Raw genomic sequence first — 25,628 nt, 5'->3', positions numbered from 1 at the left:
ATATTACCGAAAATAAATGAGGAGGGGGTTGTTGACGATGGGAATTATACTGGTGGATAAGAGGTTTATGATGTCTCTTAGCAGGAGGGCAAGGAGGTCGAGCTGGGAGGTTAGGAGAGGGGTAGGGATGGGGTTGGGGCAGCATGTGGTGGAATTCATACCGGAGATGAAGGAGGAGAAGGATGACTGGAGGAGGGGGCAGGATGGGTAGAAGCAGGAGGGGAGGTAGTGGCAGGGCAGAGACAGCAGAAAAGTTCCAAAGTGTTCCTTTTTAAGTATAGCATATAAAGTAAGTGTGCGTTAATGGCTGAAACTTGGATGTTCACTAATGCTGGTGGATAGATGTGAGATATTGAGGTTTAGCCCTGAAGTATCTAATGTTTTATCTGTTCTCTGTTTTGCAGATTATGAGCAACATTTAATGGTTGGGGCAGGAACTGTGGCACGAAAGGGCTCTACCTTTAAGCCAATAGATGCAGAAGGTGATGAAGGAATAGGTCAAACAGAATCTATGAACCATTATGTCATCCCTCTTGTTCCGAATCGGCATGAATATGCAGAGCCTTTGACAAATCAAGAACCAGAATATGCAACCCCAATTGTTGAAACCGTGCGGCACCTCAGTCATTCACTAAGTCATTCACTCAGTGCCTGCACCTCAGAAACTCCCTATAATGTACCAGTGACCACTTTGACAAAGAAGTCTTCATTTTCTCAACTGACTAATTCCACCATTGAATCAAACATTCCAAACTGTAATGGACTACATCCAAAGAGTGTGGTATATCAAATCCCACAAGGTATTACTGACTGTTCAAAGAATGAGAAGGCAGAATATGATCGGCCAACATGTAACAGCACCTTTACTGCTGGAGAAGTTGTTGGAACTACTAAAACACAGAGCTAAGCTTCTTGCCATAGTGGATGAAAAAAAACTATATCCAAAATCTACCTGAAGCTGGTCAATTACAGTGAATTCAACAAGTCTTCGTTCATCATCATGGATTGAGAATAAATTGCAAGAATAATACCGAGACATTGTCTGTGGGAGTTGCGTGCCAGAGTTGATATCAGTTACACTGTGCAGTCTTGTGTGAGACTAAAATTTCTATTAGAGCACTAAATAAACTCATGCACAGCTTTAGACTGATAAACTGGAAGAATGTTTTCAAGGTGAAGAAAAGTCTTAAGAAAATGTGCATATTTATGTTTCTTTAAGTGGTATAACTAGGCTGTTCAATACACTGGATGTGCAATTTGATATGTAAAATGTTCTTATGAATCCTTGCGTGCTTTTGCTTATTTTCAGCAGTTGAGCTCAACACAGATTTAAATATGTATTGTTGATCTTATCCTCAAAGCATTGAAAGAATGTTAACTTTGACAGGAATTGAAATAAGCCATGTTCTTATTTTTAACAATTTCCTTTGCTACTAAGCTGCAACAAATATTCTATGAAAAATGTCACTTTTTATGTACCATCTTTCTCAGTAATATTAAGACCTTGCATTTGCTTACATTCAATGATATTCATCTTTGGAAACTGGAAATGAGAATTTTAGAGCCTTGCTTGGTCTTTACAATGTGCGCACTGATGTGGTTGCTGTTATTGTTGCTCACCTGATGACTCCTGTTCATTAGTGTTTTTTATATAGTATATAAAGCTGTTTACCTTGTTCTGCTTCATGCAGTGATGCTGATGAAAAGACTCTGGTCAAATACCAAACAACCACTGTATTTATATAAAGTATTCTTAATTATTTGTAGGCAGAATCCATTTCTGGCATTTAAGAGTAGCTAAATAAAATGATGGACTAAATGGAATTCATGTACTTATTCCATCATTTTGAGGTCATACAATATTCAAGTCACTATTATTTGGACTTGGATTTTCTGTAATACTGTCATGCTAATTGTGCTGAAAATGAGGTTATAATAAAAGTATTCTGGTATTTGATTATATGATCTTTGTTTAAAAAAAAAGTTTAGTAATAACTGCAAACTAAAATGGATTTGACACCTTTCCTTGAAGTAATTTCCAGTACAGCCTAAAAAGCAAGGGGACTGTAGGGGGAAATATGGTATGTAATATGGTAAATTATCACAATCTGTTCTGAATCTCCCCACAAACCTCTGCACCCCCCCCCCCCCCACCACCACCACTATCTAGTATTTAAATAGCTAGAATCTTAACTAAAATGTGATCACTGTATGCCAATTCTAAATTACATTTTCCTTATAAACTTAACTTTTGAATTTGCTAACTTGAATACTGCAATATTACAACCTGTATTTTTCATTGGTTGTAACTTCATAAAAGTTGATGCATGTATATGAAATACATTGCAATTATTTTCTTTTTGTCCTTTGTTCTACCCATTGTCCTCCTGACATGAAAGTTGCTAGATAAAATGTAAATTATTGATGTTACAATAATAAGCCTTGCATTTGATGCAGCACCTTATCACTTCTTTGAGATGTCTCAAAGTGCTTCACCAAATATGCTATAAAGTGAATTGTTTATAGATTTTGTGGGCCAAACCCAGCAACTAATTGTGCACGGTAGTTCCCATTGTAAAAAAAATTGAAGCAGCAAATTTAATTGCAAACCTTAAAATTAAATGTGGATCAGTTTTCAATACCTTCATCTTTCAAGATATTGTCTTCTGCTTAATTATTTTCCTGTTGACTGTTCTCCATCAATTCAATATAAAGGTGTCCTTTAACAGTTAAATGGTTTCCACAATAATTACTGTGATTCCCATTCTTGTCTTCCGTTGAACTTTTATGCATCTGAATAAAGGGCAAGGATTTTTTGTTTCACAAATCCATTAGTCCGATTTGACTCGGTGCACCTTTTCCTTAATCCTTCCATTTGATATAGCGCCTGATCACATTGAAATTGATCAAAGTGCTCCATAAAATTTCTGTGAAATATAGTGACTGTATTTGTTGGTGAATGCAGCAATTGGCTCATAGCAATGCCCCACAAATAGCCATGAAGTCGATTGATCCTTTTTATCTGGGGATTGTTGGCCAGAATCTGGAGAGAAATCCCCTTCTGCTTTTTAACATCCACCTGAAGAGAAACTTAGTTTAATGTTGCAACTGAAAGACCTCCCACATTGCAACGTTCCTCCAGCAGTGTTCTGGGGTGTCGGGCCAAATGATGAGGTCAAAATCTGAAGTGGGTTTTAAACCCATAACCTTCTGTCTTGGAAGCAAGTGTTATCAACTGAGCCAGCTGACACCATAATTAAATGCAGACGTTGGGAGGACATCCCAAGATGCTGGGACGTCCTGACATGAAAGGCGTATAAAAGGGCAACAGAGGACAGAACACAGTAAAGGGTAGAGAATAAGAAACTGATCAAGAACTATGCAATTTAAGATTACAGCAAAGTGTAAAATGCAATATGCAAGGCTATTATAAATAGATTTTTAAAGGACTGTTGATAATCTCAAATGTAGAAAAATAGACAGCTCTCCCAATTAGGAGATGGTATTGAGTAAAATGAAAATTTAAGAATGATGTACATTTTGAGTAACAACAATTTGTACTTATATAGCACCCTCCACGCTGGGCGGCATCTGAAGCACTTGACAATGGTGGAGCCCAAGGCTGAGCCAGGGGAAGGTGACCATAGGTGGGGTCGAAGAGGAAGGTCTTCGGGCGTGACCTGAATATGGGGAAGGAGGGGGTGAGGCAAAAAAGTTGAGGGAGGAAATTCCAAAGTTTCAGGGCGTAGTGGCTGAAGGCACAGCCACCAATGGTGGAGCAGAGGATTTGGGGGATGCGGAGGCAGCGGGTACTGCTGACTGGAGAGGTGAGAGTTAGGGGGGTGCCAAGGAATGGATGGATTTAAACACTAGAGTGAGGATCTTGAAGTCGATCCGCTCTGTGACAGGGAGCCAGTGGAGTTTGGCAAGGAATGGAGTAATTGGGGTATGAAGTTTGGTGCGGGTGAGAATGTGGGAGGTGAAGTTTTGAATGAGCTGGATTTTGTGGATAATGGAGGAGGGAGTTGGAGTAGTCCAGCCAAGAGATGACAAAGGCATAGACAAGGGTTTCGGCAGCTTTTGGGTTGAGGTATTGTTGGAGATGGACAATATGGCGGAGGTGGAAAAAAGCGGTGCTGATCAGGGACCAGATGTGGGGGAGGAAGGATAACTGGGGATCGAACCTGACCCCTAAGTTGTGCACAGGTTCAGAGAGTTTTACGGACAGGTCGAGTAGGTTAAGGAAGTTGGAACCGTGGTACAGAAGATGTCGGAGGGAGCCAAAGTGTGTGGCTTCCGTCTTGTTGATGTTTAACTGCAGGAATTTTGCGCTCATCCAGCTCTTGATGTTCGACAGACAAAGTAAAGTGACAGGTTAAAACTACTGTGGATAGTAGTGTAGATTTATAAGAATAACTTATAAGTTACCAGTTAATGGATGAGTCCATCCAGCTATCAAGAAAGATTGGACAGATTGGAGCTTTTCACTCTAGAGTAAGGGAACCTGACAGACATTTGATTATCAAAGGTTGATAAAGTGGACATTGATCAACTATTTCCACTTGAGTCCAAAACAAGCAGCAAAATCAGTGGTAGATTTAATAGGGCGTTTAAGAAAAACTTCTTTATACACAGGGTGGTGAGAATGTGGAACTCAGTGCCAAAAGCTGTGGTTGAAGCAAAACATATCAGTATATTTTTAGAGGAAATTTGATTCATACATGAAGGAGAGGGAATAGAGGGAAGTGTCCCTGGGAGCAGTGACTCTTCCCACTCAGCTCCTATTAACCCTCTAAGCCAAAGCCCTAAAGAGTAAGGTAGGCAAGCAATGGGAAAGCTTGCTAATCCTAACCACTTGACTGACAGCAAAAGGGGAAAAGGAGGGCTGGAGGCTTAGTTTAAAAACTGGGCAAGTAATATTGAAATATTCTTGAGATACAAAAAAGGTTTTAAAAGAATTATCAAGACATTTGTGAGGAAAACATTTACTCATTTATATATATATATACATACATATATATGGCACTTACAAAATATCAAAGCAATGTTAAACAGTAAGCCAAGAATGTACAAAGCCATTTGTCCTTCATTCTCTTGTGACATTCAAATTTGAACACAAAAGGTGCATATATATTTTATATACATTTCTTTATGACATCTCCTATATATATATCTCATAGGGTAAGAATTATTGATATGCTCCATACCATTGGCAGTGGTTTTCCACGCACACATTGGAGACTAGACTTACCACTCCTTTTAGAGCATCAGTAATTGTGAGCATGTAATGAGAGGTATTAAGGAATAGCAAAACTGAATGCTTTCAGCACCGAAGTTGCATCCCAAATATTTTACTTGTGTGAATGAATCATATCGAAGTTTGCTAAATAATGCTCAGAACACCGAATGACCATTAGAACAATGTTTTGCAGCAGATTAACAAATGAAGAACAAAATGATTGAGGCAGTTTTCTACAGTTAAAGATTCTGGATGTTGTTGATAGTGATGGTCACTATAATAAGGATATTGTGCTTTACAAATCAAACTTCAATGTAACCTCTGGTATTGATGGACTTTGGCATAAATTAGATTTTCTATAACCATCTTCAACCAAAAAAGTAACAAACACCACTATAATTCTCAACTGGTTGAAGTTAGAATTTCAACCACACAAAGAAATAACAGCCATAAATAATGGTGTAAAATAAATGTAAACAATACATTAAAAAATTAAACACCTTTATCACGTAAACAATTATGATCATGTCGCAATAGTTTACTAAGTTTCTCATTCTCCCCCCCATCCCTTTATTCCAAATAATAGTATATTAACTGAGCTTGAACTTTCTGCTGAAAGGGAGGAGGGAAGGAGAAATTGCTGGTGCATGAGATCCAGTGCTAGTGCTTGGCAATAACAACAATGTTTAATTTGGACAGAAATGTTGTGTCAAAGACTCTTCTATCACATTAAATAGTAGGACAGTGGGATAAATTGACCACATGAATAACAAAGATCTCTGACAATGAGTGATAAAAATCAAAAGTGAAAGATCTTGCAAGCACTACAAACTTGGTCCCACAAATGTTCCTTGCGTTTTACATTTTTAATGACAGAAGCTGTTAGCAGAGGGGGGAAAAAAGTATCCCCTATAGATGTGGTACAATATTAATTCAGATTCTGAGCATGTGCCTCTGGTGTAAACTTTAAAGCAAGTGACAAACTGCTGCCACCTACTGATGAGGCTGAATACATCAAACATGAACAATATCACTCGAATCATACACCTGTGAGTCTCCAGAAACAGTGGAGAATCAATTAGATTCAATTTGTTTAAAAAAAACTAATGGAATATCTTCCATTATTAGACAATGCCCTTTCAGACAAACTTCTTCAGTAGCTGAGAAGGAGCCCAAATGGCAGCATGTAGCCTTAACAAGTCAACGTAATTTGATTGTGCACAACGATCATTTGGAAGTGTAACTTTAAAGCCATGAAAGGGGCAGAAAAACCCCATAAAAATAACACACCATAAACTGTGTAACTTTATAAATAGCTAAAAATCTGATAATGGATGTATGTACAATACAGAATTCCTTATACAAAAAAAGTCTAGGAAATTATTATAGTACTCCCAACGATAACAAACTCACATTATAAAGTGAAATGTTTGTTTCATTACAATATTTTACAGATAGAAAAAGTGTGAACTTCACTATTTAAATACATAGAAGCTGCAGAAGCAAAACCCTTTTGTTGGGAGTTTGTTCAGAACTTTTGGTTTTCATCTCGGACTTATTGAAACATTGCGACTTTCCTACGGTTATAGAGATAAATGAAAATCAGTCTCACAATATAGCTGAGCTATATCTCATCTCTAAAAGTCACAATAGTGTGTTTTAATTTCACTTTGCATAGTGTGAATGATAAGATCTTGAGTCTAGAGAAGATAATGAGCCATTTTTGGGCAAAGGTCACCAATGCAGAAGAGATCTACGCAAGAAGCACTGTCATTCTAAGCATGGAAGACACCTAGAAGTGCTACTACACTGAGTGCTGGGGGCTGATTATCAGACATTATATATGACCTTAAAGGTAAATACTAGAAAATCCTAGGTGAGTGCAGAAAACAATTTGGATAGAATTTAAAGTTTATATGTATAACTGCTGAATCAGAAATCCATTTTAAGAATGAGTTTGCAATGAGGTGCATGTATGCAGGGTGTTCATCCACAACTTACCAGACCATCATATTTTAGTCTTCTATAGAAATAAACACAAGGTGTCACACTTGTACTATCTGGTGGACATTAATTCTCTAAAAGGACACTATCTACCTAACTTAACAGTAACATTTAACACAGTGGAACTACAATGGACATTGCTGAGGCTCAGGACATAGTTATATTGTACCATTAGGTCGTCCTTTTAAACAGATTTGCACGTACATGGTGCAGATAATATTCCCGAACAAGCTCAGAGCATTTAAAAGCATATACCAACATTTGCTCATAAGACTACAGTTCCCTTTAGAAGCTCCAAATCAGAGCACGAGGATGGACTAGCCAAATTCTAAGCAAATGAAAGCCCTGCTTTGTGTGGATACCAGGCAAAAAACAACTAAGAAGGTGAATGCTGCCTCAAATATTCCCAAAAGATTGTTTAATCTTAAACCAATAGCCTTGGCCTGCCCACCTGCTAAGGCTCCTAGTACTTTCATAACATTTATATTTCATTTGTATTGGATTTATATTTCATTTGTAACCCTGAACTTCATTCACCTTGTAACAAACACATTTGCAATGTTAATTAATGAAAAAGCAAGAGTTTCATACATGCAGAACTGTTCATACTACAACTCCATAGTACCATAGCAACATTATAACCCCAGCACATAATCATGGTGATCCCCGATAGACATTATTTCCCAGTACAGATTTACACGCTTTATCACATTTAGAGAATGTTCCTTCTGTATTACCATTCTAGTGCAGAATTATCATCATGTTACTGAGAAAGTAACACTGGATCAATTTAGAATGAGCACTCTGCACAATCTTCATGTTTGGATGTTGTATCCTTGGAAACCGTTTCACTGCTTGTTATTGCATCCCCATTTAAGATGGCATCTTTAACAGGCTTCTGCTCCGTTGCTTTTTTAAAAAAAAAGTCAATGTTAGTATCCAGGTAAGGAATGGTAATACATTGCATTTTTTAAAAAAATATATTCTTGTGATAACTTTACTCTGCAAACAAAATATGTAATTGCAGAACCATTTTGAAGCCATGATCATATAATCAATCCACACTGTTTGTGGGACACTGCTGTGCGCAATTGGCTGCTGCGTTTCGCCCACAAAATATACAGTTAATTCACTTTACAGTATATTCTGTGAAGCACTTTGAGACACCTTGAAGACATGATAAAGGACTATATCAAATGCAAGGATTATTATAATAAGAAAACAAATCACCCTAGAAAACTGTAGGGTAAATCAAACTGAGCCACTTTTATGCTACAGAGCAGTGAGAGGCCTGTCCTGTTTCTGGGGAAATAGTGCTGCTGGACTATCAGGGAGCAAACTCTCCATAATAGAACTTCCAGTGAAAACAATGAATTATGGTTTCTGCATTACAGTTCTCTTTGCAGTGAGAGATTCTCACACACTACATAACCACACAATAATATAAATACAGTATTAGGTTATAAAGGGAACTTCTTGAACCTTACATTTTTTCTGTATAAATCACCAGTCTAGTCCGTGCTTATTTGCTGACCTCAGCAACTGACTCACTTGCCTGTACTTCTTTGCAATTTAGCTTATCCCCAAACATCTCTAAATAAAAAAATGTCAGATTTGTGGCACAAGATATCTGAATTTGAACAGAATGTGCCACCTGTTGACAGACAGGACATCAAGAGACACAGGTGCAGCCCTGAAACTGAATGTGTCTACCTGCATGGAAGTACTAACTAAGGCTGGTGCTTTTTTTATTAAAGAGTATGGAACTTTTCTGAACGGGTTATTTCATTTGAGCTACTGTGGAAAATAAATCTGCTGAAGCCTTTACCCCTGAGTTTGAGCAGCTTTTGGCTAAAGTTAATGCTTCAGTTTGTCAATAAATAATGAGCTGTGCAAGGACAATTCGCAATCCCAGCAATCCCACATTAAACTTGTGCTATTTGGAACTGACTTGCTGTCAACTATTATTCAAGAGGTTATAATGTACCTAGTATAGATGAACACAATTTTAGATAGTTCCATATGCATCTCTGTGTATGTCTAACAGAACACGACATTGGCTCTTTTTAGGAGATCGTTACCCGTTAATGGTTTGGCATCACCACTTCCATCATTTCTGCCCACAGCTGCGTTTCTACCTTCCTCAAGCTCGTCAAGATACAAGCGATAGCGATGTCCAGTCTCATCCTCGTACTCCACATTTTCGTCATCGGAGTCTATCTCTGGAGCGACATATATCACCTCAAACTCAATCTCTCCCCTCTGCAGAAACAAAGTGAACAGTGTTTAATTGTTGAGTTATCAATCACACAATTTGACAGTCACCGTGTTCTGAAATGGATCATTAGATACCTTGCAGTAATTATAACTTGCTGTTCACTATTCATGATTTTGAGATTAAACTTCAATTTGAATCTCAAAGGCAGCCAAATATCCAAAAGAGGCCAGCACTTTGCTTAGAACCTTTTGGGCTTTTGAATTGGCCATAAAATGGCTAAAAAAAAATCACTGGCCATGAGTAGAACTGCCAATTTCAAATTGTAGCTGGCAGTGGAATTTGGGCCACTTTTTGCTCAGAAAAGACTACAAACGTCTAATGAAAGGTCAGAAAGCAAAACACTGGCATCTTTTTGACATTTGCCAGATGGCATTTTTTTTAAAAAATCTCAAAATTGTGAATCACAATCAAAACTGGAATCTGCAGTTAATACAAAGCATCCAATTTGTGAATATCACATTTTAGACTATTTTCTCTGCATTGGTTCACTAATAGTTTGTTCCTACTTTCTGAATACATCTAAAGCTATCATTGAATACAATAAGCATTTCTGTAAATTTCAAAATCATTATTAAAAATTAGAATTAAAGCATTTTTAAATCTGCAAACTCCTTAAAAAAAAGACAAATGCTGCAATGCTCAAAGGCTTTAATCTACTGATTTAACCATTAAAATAAGATTAACTAGTTTGGAGAGAAATCCATATATAATCTTAGTTTAGTCTGACTCACAATTCTTTTGAAAAATAAGTGAAGATATATGTGTCTGAAACAAACACAGAGACTAAAAAGTTTGTCTGGCTTGGAGTGTAGTTTGATAAGTGTTTTAATATAGATATTTGACCAATACAAAGCTAATGCAGTTTAATTCAAACAAGTTAAACAAATTCAAACAAAATGTCTTCCCAGTATCACTGCAAGAATAATTCATTATGGTCGTATACATACATCAGGGCGGAAGTGTTAATATTAATATAAAATTTGCGGTTCCTACTTTCTGCTTTGTGGTTAAAAATCAGATTAGCTGTTGAGTGGGTCGCACCCATGATATGCCTGGATCAATAGTCAGTCTTTCAATCGTTCAATTAACTTATTTGGACCAATGAAAATTACCTTTTTAAAAAGATGCTTTGATCTTTTAAAATGGACAGTAGGAAGTGGAAGGATGCAACAAGTAGGAAACAAGATTTAACATTAAAAACAGCAAAAAAATAGAATGTATAGAAAATAGCATAAAGAGAACATAGTGACAATAGGACTTGCACATCTAGTTTTGTTAAATGTTTATTTTAGCTTAAATTCTATTTTGTATTTATTTTTAAATTAAGATTATTGATATTAAAGGTATTCCTGAAACCTGATGTTTAGTAAGTATGGTGCAACCCATTATAATGCACTTCACTATGGCACAAATTCACTTATTACACAGCAGTACTGTGGACTCCATTTACTGTGCATGTGAGCAGCTCGCCTGCTCATTTTCTGCACAATGGACTGCCTTTTGTGCCNAAAAAACAACTTCTATTTAATTAGACTTTTGGTCACCAATGCTTCCAGCTTTGGGCAGCAAAGTCGAAAGTGATGATGGCAGCAACCTAGTGACCCGGAAGTTGGCCATTTTAGCTTCCCACACAAAAAACATTGACAGGAATATCATCAGTGATATTACTTTCTGCTTGGCAAATAAAACAGGAAGTGGCATTGCAGTGACCCACCAACTGGAAGTCAGCCATGTTTTTCTTTTAGTGTGGGAACTGGCCGGCAAGTGTGCAATAAAACAACCTATTGCACCTTGCTTTAAAGTAGGCTCGGATTTTATGGATTCCAAACAAAACTGTCCAGTTTTACTGTAATATTCATGTTTCTTCAGTCTGTCAGTCACAAGCTAAAATTGAAGTAATCAATCAAACCACAGAGACCAGGAGCTTTCACCCACAAATATACAGTCAATTCACTTTGCAGTATATTCTGTGAAGCGCTTTGGGACGTCTAGAAGATGTGAAAAGCGCTATATCAAATGCAAGGATTATTATTATTATTATGGATCTGTAACAATCTCAAGGTTGAGCTTCTTTACATTACCTGCTGGGAAAGAATAGTAACAGCTTCTTTATGTTTGGCATCTCTTAAGTTGATTTCATTAACAGCTAGTATTGCATCGCCAACATGAAGGCCTCCGCATCGCTCAGCAGGCTGCCCAGAATGGATTTCTGAAATTAGGATTGGGACACCATGCTCCTTGCCGCCCTGGTTTAAAATGAAAACACACATTAATTCAAACCTGAACAATTATTTTTCTGTTTTTTCTTACACAGAACATAGGTTACAAGGTTGCATAATTGGCTTTTAATATAGTACTGTTACTGCAAATTAAGCTACCAAATGTTCCCTGTAATTTTGTTTTAAGACACCAAATTTATTGTATCTCTGGATCTTTGTCTCCTATTGTCTCCACTACTATTAGAGAAGAGGAAAGATAATTTAAGGAATTTGATCAAATGCACAATCAAATAAATCATCTTTTTAAGACCATTTTGTTCATCACCATCAGTCAGTATATTCCTCTTTATTAATCCATTATAGTCTCCATCTCTTTTCCCTTGCTATAATAAATTATAATTAATCATTTATGAAACACACAGCTCTCTATCATGCAAGAAACATGAAGTACTGTACTACAAGAAAACCCGGTTATAATGCTTTGCTAGAATTCTGCCTCATTTATACTTCTGATGTCCTCTGGAGGTTTGCGAACTAGAAGAATGGTACAACTTCCTCATCAACAAGCCAGTTTCCCATGCTGAAAAAAGAATGACTTCTGGGTCATTACAACAAAATACAACAACAACAAAAATACATCTGCAAAGTGCCTTTCACATTGGGAGGACATCCCAAGGCGCTGGACAGACAGACTTACGGACCCAAGCTGAGGGTCGCGTGGGGGGAGGGCAGGGCAATCGAAAGAACAGTCAAAGAGGAGGGTCTTGAGGTGGGTCTTGAAGGTGGCGAGGGAGGGGGCGAGATGGAGGAACTGTGGGATGGAGTTCCAGAGGGTGGGTGCAGAGTGGCAGAAGGCCCGCCTGCCAATAGTGGGGCGAGCAAGGTTTTTTGCACCAGGGTTTTGATAATAATAATTATAATAATAATAACTGCATTTGATGCAGCGCCGTATCATGTCTTCGAGACGTCTCAAACCGCTATACAGTAAAGTGAATTAACTGTATATTTTGTGGGCAAAACGCAGCAGCTAATTGTGCACAGCAGTGTCCCACAAACAGTCGTGGAACGAGTGACCAATATATTATTATTTTTTTAATGCTGTTTTGCATGGAGAGTATCCAAGAGTCAACCCACTGAATAAAAAAAACCACTGATCTCACAAGGAATAGGGTAACATCACAAATCGCCTGTGAAGGTCATAGCCATTGATGGAATAAAAACTGTATTGAAGTAGCTAATCGCTGAGTGTTCAGCTGAATTCTATTCCAACGACACCAAATAATGTATATAATGCTGTCACTGCAATCTGAATCAAAATAAACCAAATTCTGAGGGTTCCATCCGCGGGGGATACAAACCATTTCATCAACAAAAAAATTATTTGACCTTTTTAATTGTTCCAAGTTAAAGTTTACAGAGATAAATAACCTTCGTTCCAAGTGCTGACCTTTCCACCATTTGTTCTAATTACCTTCCTGCCCTGTTAGCACAGCTCCTAATTTGACTCGCTGCGGCATTAGGTTTGTTAATGCATGTTGCATTACATTCAGGAAGCACCAGTGAAGGAAGTGATACAATTCTTATGTGTGCATTAAACGATATTATCAGCACTTTCAGGACCTGGAAGTTGGCCATATTTCTTGCCTCACTTATAATGTGGTCAGTAAAACAATGAACCCTGCTAAACACTTTCTAATGAGGTTTTCCTGCATTGATCAAGATTCAAAATTAATAAAAACTGTCCAAAGCTCAAGACCAGGCTTTTACTGTAAGATTAATATAATTGTTCATTTACCTCTAAATTTTAGTAACTGATTTATGTGTGGCTATACAAATGTAATGTTGTTATTGTTATTGTTGGATATCAGTCCTATTTTAAACGAGATACTGATCAAAAACTGATTGTATATATAATTCAGACCCTTTTGTTCAGCCAGGTGTCTGCTACAAAAGAAACTCATTACCATGTTTAAAGTATCCAAACAACAACAAAATTACATTTGTCCCTCAGTTCAGAGTCTGCTCTATGTCTCCCACTCGACCTGCCCTACCATCGGTGGCCAGGCTTTCAGCCTCTCTGCTGAAGGCACGGTCAAAGAGGAGGGTCTTGAGACTCGGCTTGAAGGAGGCAAGGGAAGGGGCGAAGTGGAGGGACTGCAGGATAGAGTTCCGGAGGGTCTGGGCAGAGTGGCTGAAGGCCCGCCCACCGATGGTGGGGTGGGCGAGGCAGGGGACATGAAGCAGATCGGAGCCCACTAAGCAGAGGGAGTGGGCAGGTTGGTAGGGGGTTAAAAGGTCACAGAGGTATGGGGGAGCGAAGCCATTAAGGTGAGGACCAGGACTCATGCATCCCACCTACACATGGAAATTTCCATGTAGTGGTTTGGAATGTGCACTCTCTTCCTAGAGAAACACATCCTGCTTACATAATTCCAGAGAGTATTAGGCACAGGATGGCAAGAGCCAAGGCTTGGGGATACAAAGTGTGCATTGGGTAACTGCTGAAGTTTAAACTGCTAAAACTGCATGGCTTCCCATTGAGAGCACTGTCTGACAGGCTTTCCTACTGCTTGTCCAGCTAGGGCCAGCCTCCCTGATAAGGCTTTGGTTTCAGGAGCTGAGTTGGAAGAATCCCTCCCCTCAGTAACTGATCTGCCTCTCCAAGTCCTGAAACACTGTGGACCCACCTCACTCAGTAACTGCACCACCAACACCACCACAGAGCAATGTCTTGAATGTGTCCCTCCAGGGAGAGAGTGCGTATTCCATTCCAACAATCTATCTCTGGGATTTCCATGTGAAGGTGGGATACATGGAAATCTCAGTTTGATTTGGATACTCTTAAGCAGGGTGATGGGTTTCCACATGGGTCAGACACCGGCTGACCAAACAATAATAATAATCTGAATTGCAAATGTGCAACTTCCACAATAAGAGCCAACAAAATCTCTGCTCAATTGGCATTCAAGGATTTATCCATTATGCCCAGAATTTGTTTTTGTTGTGTTACAGACATCAATGAATTAATGCTTAGACAACTTACTGTAATCGATATACCAAGGCCTTCATGATCCTCTTTGACTAAGAGGACTTTTCGAATTGGCCCAACACCCTGGGTCTTCTTTATGGTATCTGGATCCTATTTCAGGAAGAAGAAAATAACAAATTAGAACTATATGCGGGGTGGATTTGTTGGCAAACATTATGTTAAATACTCTGTATTATACACAATGTTTTTCTAGTCTTCTACTGTATGAAACAAACGTACAAATTAGAAGTTAAATGTATGTAATTTTTTTCAGATTACAATTGCACAATGTTTAGCCTTTAGAATTCACCAACAAAATTCAAACGGAAATGAGTCTTATTTGCAATTATACTGCAAATTCAAGATGAATTATTTTAATGGAGCATCTACAAAAATAAGCATGGGTAACATTTCATAAAGGAAGACTAGGTTATTTTGCTATTATATAATATTTTAATTACTCAACCTTACAACTCTTCCAAATTACAAAGAGGCTACTCAGTCCACCACAGTAGTACATTTATGAGTAGATCCAACACTTAACAAAGCCAGTACTGTTTAATACTAGGAACTGTAGAAACATGGTGTTAAGTCAGGAATTTTTATTTAATTGGGTTGAAGGATCTTTTATATCAGAATCTCTCCGAGACCCTACCCCGCATAAAGGATGCTATATAAATGCAAGTTGGTGTTATAATAATCAATAAATGATTGGACATTTTAAGCAACAATCTTAAGACAACAAGCAGGTTCTACAGCTGCTAAACTATGGGTGGCTTATAAGAGTGGCTTACAGAGAAATATGCAACCCAAAGCTGCAGCTGCCACTGTCATGTTACAGCCTGACATTCCAAGTGCAATGACAGCCGCGAGTGCAGCAGAATAGTCTATGAAGAATTTGAAATGTGTACCTTGACTTAACAGAACTTTTCTGAAAATGAGGATTAGAGGTTGCTGGTTTGGGTCAGTTTGATAGACTGTATTTTTACAAATGTTTTATTCTGAAAATGTAACATTCCAAGAAGTTATCAGGTGACACAAGTAGTGGATATTCAGCAGCGAACTGCCAAATGTGAAAATGCCATCAAACATAACCCTGGGCCAACACAGCAGTATTGATGCATTAAAGGTTGTCACAGTATTAGTAGAATATACAGCAGATCTCAGAAGTAATGGATCCATAGTATTATAGAAATTTGCAACACAGAAGAGGCCATTTAGCCAATCGAATGGTTGGGCAGAGATCAGAAATGCCCAAATTCTATTGATATAAGGAACAAGCAGTAAACTATAGACTATGTGGAGGGCTAAAGAACTTCTTTATTTGCAAACTTTGATTCCTTTACTGGACCTGTCGTCACTGGACATGACTGCTACTTAGAACATTTGGAAACTGTTTCCCAATTGAAAAAGAACAAAACGAGATTGATTTAATAAAATCAAGATTTCCAAAGACTAAAACGCTACATACGTGTCCAGGAGGTGCAGGCAGTGGACGTTTGGGATCGTTGCGACCCCGGCATGCTCTAATGACAGTTTTATGTCTATGAAGATGGATTTCTGCTTCCAATTGATTCCAAAGTTTATCGTGAGCGGGTCCTTTCATATCTCGACCCAGAAGTTGAATCTGTTGAACCCTATGTAAACAATTAGAAAGTTTAATCATTTCTGTTAACTAATAAAAAAATACAATTTATAATAGCAAATTATCACACTGAAATTTCTCAAAGCCCTTTACACAATAAGTTACTTCAGTATTGGTGTGTCTGCTATTAAGCAGGCAAGCATGACATCCCACAACAGCAAATTGATGAATGCCCAATTAATACTTCTTGGGGCGATTTTGGATGAGGGAAACATTGGCTAAAATATTCGAGAACTCTTTGTTCTTCTTCAAATACAACCCAAAATAACCCCAAAATCCTGTTCTCCACTACTCACCACATCCTTCTTCCCCCCACATCACCTACCACCACTCCCATGCCTCTTTCACCACCCTCTCCTCCTACCATGGCTCCTACCACGGCCCACCCTATGCTCCTTTGCCTCCATCTCTCCGTCCTCCCTTTCCCCCACCATCAACAACAACAACAACACAACAACAAGATTTCATTTATAGAGCGCCTTTCACGTCGGGAGGACGTCCCAAGGCGCTGGACAGTTGGGTCGGGAATTCGAGCAGGGGGGAAATGGTCAGGGTGAGGGGAGGGAAGGGAGGGAGCGAGGAGGGGGTAGAGAGTCGAGAGGGGAGCTGAAGGCACAGTCAAAGAGAAAGGTTTTGAGACCGGCCTTGAAGGAGGAAAGGGAGGAGGCGGCGAAGGCACTGGGGGATAGAGTTCCAGAGCCTAGGGGCTGAGAGGCTGAAGGCCCGGCCACCGATGGTAGGGCGGTTGGGGCGGGGGATGTGGAGCAGACCGGAGCCAGAGGAACGGAGGGTACGGGCGGGTAGGTAGGGGGATAGTAGGTCGGAGAGGTAGGAGAGAGCAAGGCCGTGAATGACCTTGTAGGTGAGGATGAGGATCTTGAATTCGATCCTCTGGGGGATGGGGAGCCAGTGGAGGCGAGCGAGGGTGGGAGTGATGTGGTCCCGAAGCCTGGTGCGTCACAGTACACGAGCTGCAGAGTTCTGAATGACCTGCAGCTTGTGGAGGGAGGTGCCGGGAAGGAGAGAGTTCCCATAGTCCAGCCTTGAGGTGATAAAGGCGTGGACCAGTGTTTCAGCAGCGTGAAGGGTGAGGTAGTGCCATAGTCTGGCGATATTCCAGAGGTGGTGGAAGGCAGTGCGAGTTGTGGCGCGGATATGAGAAAGAAAGGACAGCTCAGGGTCGAACAGAACCCCGAGGTTCCTGGGTGGCTTTGAGAGGTGGAGTGCAGCCTTGGATGCTGATGCTGTCAGTGCCTGAGGTGCGGAGGCGCTGACGTGAGCCAATCAGGAGGGCCTCAGTTTTGCGCACGTTGAGCTGAAGAAAGTTGTCTCTCGTCCAGGCCTCGATGTCAGACAGGCAGCTGTTAGGACATCGGTGGTCGTGGAGTCAAATCACCCATTTGAAGCCCACCGCCTGCTGCCTCGACACCCTCCCCACCCAGCTTCTGGTCACTCAACTTCCCCTCCTCTGCCCACTGCTGACTGACACAATCAAGCAGTCCCGCTCCTCAGGCTCCGTCCCACTCCCGCTCAAAAACTGATGTCATCAGTCTTCTTGAAAAACCTACCCTCGATCCCTCCAACCTCACAAAGTCGGACCCATCTCAAACCTGCTCTTCCTGGCCAAAATTTTGGAACGCAAATCAACTTCACTCACACTCTCCCTCCACTCCCTAATTGAACCCCTCCAGTCCAGTTTTTGACCTGCCCACAGTAAGGAGACAGAGCTCGTCAAAGTAATAAATGGTGTCCTCTCTCTCTGTTACCAGGGCTCCCACTGCCTCCTCATCCCTCTGGAGCTCCCTTCCGCGTTCAACACATTCGATCACGCCAACCTCCTCCACCGCCTCTCCTCCCTCATCCACCTTAGTGGGACCGCACTAGTTTGGTTCGAGTCCTACTTAACAAACCGCCAACAATACATCTCAGCAGATGGGTTTTCCTTCCGCCCCCGCCCAGTCACCTGCAGGTTATTACAAGGCTGCATCCTCGACCCCTTCTGTTCCTCATTTTAATAAATATAAAATATTAATGCTAGAACCGATTGTCATAGCGCGTACAGAAATAAAAGGTTTAATCAGTTTGACAAGCCAACATAACACACGTATGTAGCATTTTCCATCCCATTTCTAGTGAAGAGACATGTAATAAAAAGTGAGTGTCCCCTCACCTGCCTGCCAGCTCTTTATCCAGGTACTTCGCAGCGAGCCTTGCTCCATATACCTCTGCCTGTAAAACTGCTATATGTCGACGCAGGGCCTCATTTTCCCTCTTTAGCAGCTTCACCTCAGCTTCTAGCTTTGCTTCCTTCACTTTTTCTTTTTTATTGGCCTCCAACTCTTTTTCCTTCGCAGAAAACAAAACAGAAGCACAGCACATTAAAACGTGGCATTGTGGTAGTTAAATATCCTGACATTTACCAATTGTAATGAGTAATTAATGTGGTAAGAGATACACAAGTCACAAATATCAAAAAAAAATTAACCGTCATAACAAGAAAATGTGGAGTAACCTCAGGAATAGGTTAAGTGTGCAGTTCAGTAACATCAGGCACTAGACTAGAGTCCAGTAAATTGTTTAAAAATATTTGTTTATAATGCATCTCATGCCATCAATTATATTTAGTCTTGTGGAAGTATAGCCTTTAGCTTTTTAGACTTTAGTTAAAAGTCATCTTAGTATTTCACAGCACAACATTAAAAAAATTCCACTTTAACTTGTTCTGAATGTACAGTGTATAATCAGTGGAAAAGTGTAGCTCTGAAACAGCAGTTAGTAACAGTTGTCAAATAACACACACCAATATACTCACTTACCATATCCTCCAATGAAAGAACAGACTTGGGACAAGAGAGAGAAAAACAGTGTTCAGCAGTCAGGAAGTGAGCAGAAGTTTAAAACGTAAAAAAATAGCTAACGTATCATTTGAAAGAACAGAAAAGGTTGTCAGCAAATTATTTTCAACACAGAAAGAAAAAGTTCAAAATTAATACAGTATTTCCCAATATTAAGTGCATCATTTTACAGTGTAGATAGTTCAATAACAAAAAATGTTACATTTAAAAATGTTGTACATTATCAGCTTATCAAAACTATTTTTAAGGAACAATGTGTAATGGAGCAAACTTTGAAAGTGATTCATACCAAAGCTGTTCATATATACTTGAAAAACTTTGCTTAGTTACCAGTCATTTGATATGCATGCTGGCAATATTTCCTGAATATGAGCTCACAAATGATTTCAGACACTTCGATTTAATAAATTCTTTATAATTTACTGGATGTATCCATTATCATCCTGTGAGTAATTTCCTTCTGAACGGAGGGCTGGATTCAGATCCTACCTCTCACACCATCTCCACTTCATCTCTACAAACGGTTTCTCCACGGATCTCAAACTGAAGTGATCTAATGGAGAATTTAAAGAAGCCCAAGCACTAAAAACATATTTCTATGGAACACTCTGCTAAATTTTAATATCAGATTCAAGAGGGCAGTCTGACCATACAAATGGAGTGGAAGAACAAAGTCTCCCAAGATTCCCCAAAGATATTATTGCGAATAAAGAGTCCTTATTTGAAAATGCTCACACCAGTCAGAGGTGCACAGGAACAGATTTAGAAAGGCTTCTTTCCCACTCATTCCTGTCCATCGTAAAACCCAGCTGACACTCAATGGAGAATGCCTCAGCCCACCCTCCTATTGCAACATCAGAGGCCTGAGCCATATCTCATGTTGTCAAACTCCTGTAGCACTCATTGCCTTAGGAGGTGAGAATGGGAGAATAAAAGATTTCTGGGTTTATAACATTTGGAATTTTACAACCCAAAAATCAAACTGTACTAAGAGAATTGGCTCTTACATAAAAATGTGAAAATATACCTTAAAATAAGTTTTGTAATGTGTAAAAAAAATGTTGCAGTAACCTGCAGTCAATTGTTCTACCACAGAGGAAAAAATGTTAGCTTATACATTTAAATTCCTGCCTAGGACATACCAGCTTAGCCTTGATTGCAGTAGAGTCGACATTCTGCCCAGTCTTGGCGTGCAGTTGGAGCTGGACGGCGTGAAGCTGGAGAAGTTGATCGTGGACTTCCTTCTCCAGCACAACTCTTTCAGCCTGAGTGTCGATCAACTCCGACTTTAGATCCAAAAGCTGAGCCTACAGAGCCAAGATAAAGCAAAGTTAATTGCTAATAACATCCCACTTTTTTTAAAAAAAAGACATTTTCTATTTTCTATTCTTAACAATTGAATTTTAGGGCTCAGTATGATATCATATTGACCCATAAGACTTTGTGTGGAATGTGGGAAATGCAGCAGATTACACTTGTATTCCTTATCAAATAATCTCACACCACCACCACCAAAATTACATTTGTATAGCATCTTTCACGTTGGGAGGACTTCCCTAAGTGCTGGACAATCAGTGTTTCGGACCTAAGCTGAGGGTCGGAATCGGGTAGGATGGAGGGCAGTGGGGAAGGAGGGTGACCAAAGGCACAGTCAAAGAGGAGGGTCTTGAGACAGCTCTTGAAGGAGGCAAGGGAGGGAGCAAGGCAGAGGGACCCGGGGTGGAGTTCCAGAGTGTAGGGGCAGAGTGGCTAAAGGCACGACCACCAGTGGTGGGGTAGGCGAGGCGGGGAACGTGAAGTAGGCCGGAGCCTGCTGAGCGAGGGAGCGGGCAGGTTGGTAGGGGGGTCGCAGTTAGGAGGTCGCAGAGGTAGCTGGAAGCTTTGAAGGTGAGGACCACAATCTTGAACTGTATCCTGTGTGGTGGGAAGCTTGTGGAGTCGGGCAAGGTTGCGAGTGATAGGGTCGCGGAGCCTGGTGCGGGAGAGGACACAGGCTGCAGAGTTCTGGATGATCTGCAGCCTATGGAGGGAGGAGTTGGGAAGCCGACAAGCAGGGAGTTTGCATAGTCAAGCCGTGGTTTTATGAATGCATATGAGGGTCTCGGCGGGCTGCGGTGTGAGACAGTAACGGAGCCGGGTGATGTTGCAAAGTTGGGGGAAAGCAGAGCGGGTCATGGTACGGATGTGGGGTAGAAAGGATAGTTGAGGGTCAAACCAGAAGCCAAGGTTCTGGACTGGTTCAGTGAGGTGGAGTGTGCATCCTTGGATGGTGATGGTGTCAGCGCTTGAGGTTTGGAGGGAACCAATCAGGAGAGCCTCGGTCTTGTTGACTTTCAACTGTAGAAAGTTAGCTCTCATTCAGAGCTTGATGTCAGGACAGCAGTGGTCCTGGAATCAAGGGTGGAAGCAGAGTAGAATTGGGTGTAATCCACATACATGTGGAAGTTGACCAAGAGGGAGAATATAGATATTGAAGAGGAGGGGACCAAGGTCAGAGCCCTGAGGAACGCCACATGAGATGGTGTGGAGGCTAGAGGAGAAACCGTTTGTGGAGATGAAGTGGAGATGGTGTGAGAGGTAGGATCTGAATCCAGCCCTCCATTCAGAAGGAAATTTCTCACAGGATGATAATGGATACATCTAGTAAATTATAAAGAAGTTATTCAATCGAAGTGTCCGAAATCATTTGTGAGCTCATATTCAGGAAATATTGCCAGCAAGTTTCTCATATTATAAAAGTTGCTAGGTTTTGATTTTGCAATAAAAATTAACACACAATATTGACATTTTACTTTCTTGTTTTTTTAACATTTATTGATCTTTTCAACTACAATAATCAACTTCTGGGTTGTTCGATCAAACAGATGTCACTTCATGTTTGGTGCACAATCGCAGGAGGTGTCTCTAGTATCATTTCCTGTCCATGGTGACATTACAACCGAGAAATTGACCATTTATGTAGTTTAACAGAATAGAATTGTTAAAAAATAGTTTAACAATGAGAATTCCTTGAAATGGTGAAAAATTTAGTAGTCCGATGAATTCCGAAGAAACACAAGAATGAAAAGTAAACATCCCATAAGACCATAAGATGTAGAAGCAGGAGTAGGCTATTCGGCCCCTCGAGCCTGCCCCAACATTTAATAAGATCATGGCTGATCTTCTAACCTAATTCCATTTACCTGCCCTATCCCCATATCCCTTAATCCCTCTATCCTTTAGAAATCTATCAACCTCAGTCTTGAATTTGTTCAAGGACTGAGCATCCACTGCCTTCTGGGGTAGAGAATTCCACAAATTCACTACCCTCTGAGGGAAGAAATGTTTCAACTCCCTCGAAAAAGCTGACCCTTAATCTTGAGACTATGACCCCTAGTTTTAGATTCTCCAACCAGGGGAAACAGTCTCACAGCATCTACCCTGTCAAGACCCTTAAGAATCGTATAGGTCTATAAGTTCACCTCTAATTCTTCTATATTCTAGAGAATGGTGTCTCCCTGTTCAGTTCTCCAGAAAACTGTTCTTTATTTACAACCTTCCCTCCAGCTTTCTGTCCCAGGATGTCAGGAAAACCTGTTGAAAAGCTGCTCTGAATATACTTTTCCCTCTAGTTTTCTGTGTCAGCTAAGCAGGTGTTAACCTGGCTCAGTCCACAGTACATTCATCTCGGAGTCAAAAGGCTGTTTACCAAATAAAACGGATCATTCACTTATAGCTGTTTGTGGGATAATTATATGCTCAAACTGACTGCCACATTTGCCTATAAACAGTAACTACACTTCACTGTAAAATCCTATAAAGTACTTTGAGATGACTCGACATGTTAAAATGATCTATCAAATACAAGGATTATTTTGTCATACAATATAATATTCCCATACAAATATTTCCCTCCCTCCACCACACCTTCAGCACCAGGAAAGTTACATTCGTCCCTATACTTCCTCCCTCCCCATATCAGCTCATGGCAATTTATTCCCCCTCCCTCAGCTACCTATTTCTGATGCTATTAGGAGTCATTTTGCCATACAAATGCATCTATCCACATTTCATCCTTTAGGAGACTTCCCTGAATGTTTTGAGATGAGAAAAGTCCACCAACTAATAATAATAATCCTTGCATTTGATATAGTGCTTTTCACGTCTTCGAGACATTTCAAAACGCTTCACAGAATATACTGTAAAGAGAATTGACTGCATATTTGTGGGAAAACAACTGTGTATTTGTGGGCCAAACACTGTTTTTGCATTGAGTGCAGTTAAACTAAATAAATCTACAAATCACATTGATTGATAGCCAAGAAATATTTGGAAGATCTTAGTATATTATCTGTTGGCTATTTTGAGTGCAATACTCGGGCAATGATTCCGCTAATGCCTTTACAGTAACAACCACTGCATGTACAATCTACACAATGTGTAATACAATGTACATTTTAACAGCAATGAAAAAACTAAATCTATGAGAATTGGTTAGTTATGATTTATGTGCATAGCTTGTACTAAAAGATCCCTCGCCACTATTTAAAAAGAAGAGGAGGTTTCTCCCAGTGTCGTGGCCAACAATTTCCCAAATAAAATCGGTCATTCATTTCATGACCATTTGGGAGACATTGTTGTGCACAAATTGACTGCCGGATTTGCCCACGAATCACAGTCACTGCACTTTACAGTATATCCTGTGAAGCTCTTTGCGGCAGTCTCCTGAAGTGAAAGGAGCTGTTCCAAATGTAGAGATTATTATTATAATTTTATTATTACTGCTTGACTTACTTTCAAACAGACAATGATTTGATGGTAACACAAGCCTAATGAAATGTGAAACACTAACTGCTTTGCAAAAACAAGCATTGTTCTCACGCCAGTCACAAAATAATTAATTTTCTACATTCTCCACAAAGTACTGTGCCACGTTGTAGAGGCATTGTATTATGTGCTCTGAATTACAAGCACCTGAACAGGTTATCCCTGTTACACTGGAGTCACGGGCATCATTTCTAGTTTTCAATGCCTTATACACACCCACAAATCTTGCTGACATTGAATTTTTATGTCAGCATGCACTGCACACAGGTTTGAATCAGGATAGGTTCCAATGAACTTCAAGAGAGCTGCATGTCGTCAGGTGAATGAAGTCATGTGCACAAAAAGCCAAGTGTTAAATGGAAAAGCTAAAATTGTGTTGATGCTAATTGCTCATTATGCAGTGAAAACTCATGAGGGTGACCAAAATGGTTCCTGATCAGACTAAGAAACTAAACACATGAAAATCAATGCTAGAATGACACACATATTCCCAGAATTGATTGGCTTTATTTTTCACACTCTACGAGTAGAAGAGCTGCAATAGAACCCATTGAAAGAGTATTTAAAACAACCATTTAAATCATAAGTCTTGCATTTGAAATAGTGCCCTTCGTGTTTTGAGGACTTCTCAAACCACACAGAATACAGTGAAGTGTAATGACTGTGTATTTTACAGGGAAACGTAAATAATGGATTCGACAGAAAATATACAAGGAACTTCTCTTTAGAATATACAATTAATGCTTTTCCTTTCCTTTTGCAAACATTGATAATTAGACCAAAATACCTTCCTACTTGTAAAACTCAATAGCTGGTCATTGGCAAACCATCCAGCAAGAGTCAAAGGTTTTGTATGACTTACAGAAAACACAATGACACCTGAAGCATTAACGTCCCAACTTGTATACTTTTCCATTGTTGTGAATGTCCATGAGACTTGTGAATAACACTCAAAAAAATAATAATGAAAAGTGCTTTGTATAATTTATTGTTGTATAATGACTGTAGGCGAACACAAGAGCCAATTTGCAAACCCATGTCCCACAAACAGCCATGAAGCAAGTGACTTTTTTTTAATCTGGGGATTGCTGCCCAGGACAGTGGGAGAATCTCCTTTGCCATTTCAAATGGTGCTCATGGGACTTTAAAATCTACCTGACGTTGGTTTAATATCTAATATGAAGTATGGCACTCCAGCACAACCTGCTGACTCAAGTGAATACTCCCATCTAAGTCAGGCTGACACCTTGTGGCACAAACATCCAGACAAAATTACTCTATTAGCATTGAAGGAAACGGGGATATGAAAGATTTTCAGTGTATACTGTCCAGCACCTTGGGACGTCCCCCCAATGTAAAAGCCACTATACAAATGTAATTTTGTGTTCTGCACAAGAGCTATGGAACAGATGCAAACATCTGAGAAAAAAAACATAGGTGCTTCTAATAAATGTTGCTTTTTAAATGGTTCATTTTAATCTTCTTTTACAATAGAAATATGTAAATGATATGGAACAGCTCAGGGCAGCTTGCCAAATACATTCTATGTTTAAG

General features: G+C 39.7%; 2 protein-coding genes across 2 annotated transcripts in view; one reads left to right on the top strand and one right to left on the bottom strand.

Moving 5' to 3' along the window:
• Positions 1-2,153, top strand: part of dcbld1 (discoidin, CUB and LCCL domain containing 1) — a 61,104-nt gene extending 58,951 nt beyond the window's left edge. Inside the window, exon 15 of the mRNA XM_007899648.2 lies at positions 405-2,153. Coding sequence (XP_007897839.1) covers positions 405-907 — 503 coding nt within the window. The 3' untranslated portion in view covers positions 908-2,153. The remainder of the gene's footprint in view (positions 1-404) is intronic.
• A 2,825-nt stretch (positions 2,154-4,978) lies between these two features.
• gopc (golgi-associated PDZ and coiled-coil motif containing) overlaps positions 4,979-25,628 on the bottom strand; it is a 30,189-nt gene continuing 9,539 nt past the window's right edge. Inside the window, exons 2-9 of the mRNA XM_042333580.1 lie at positions 20,411-20,575; positions 19,230-19,253; positions 18,584-18,759; positions 16,240-16,405; positions 14,784-14,879; positions 11,603-11,767; positions 9,325-9,505; positions 4,979-8,152 (exon numbers count right to left, since the gene is read on the bottom strand). Coding sequence (XP_042189514.1) covers positions 8,034-8,152; positions 9,325-9,505; positions 11,603-11,767; positions 14,784-14,879; positions 16,240-16,405; positions 18,584-18,759; positions 19,230-19,253; positions 20,411-20,575 — 1,092 coding nt within the window. The 3' untranslated portion in view covers positions 4,979-8,033. The remainder of the gene's footprint in view (positions 8,153-9,324; positions 9,506-11,602; positions 11,768-14,783; positions 14,880-16,239; positions 16,406-18,583; positions 18,760-19,229; positions 19,254-20,410; positions 20,576-25,628) is intronic.

The sequence above is a fragment of the Callorhinchus milii genome, unplaced genomic scaffold (genome assembly GCF_018977255.1).
Source record: "Callorhinchus milii isolate IMCB2004 unplaced genomic scaffold, IMCB_Cmil_1.0 Scaffold3, whole genome shotgun sequence".
Lineage (NCBI taxonomy): Eukaryota > Metazoa > Chordata > Chondrichthyes > Chimaeriformes > Callorhinchidae > Callorhinchus > Callorhinchus milii.
This window is presented reverse-complemented; position numbering and strand designations above follow the sequence as displayed.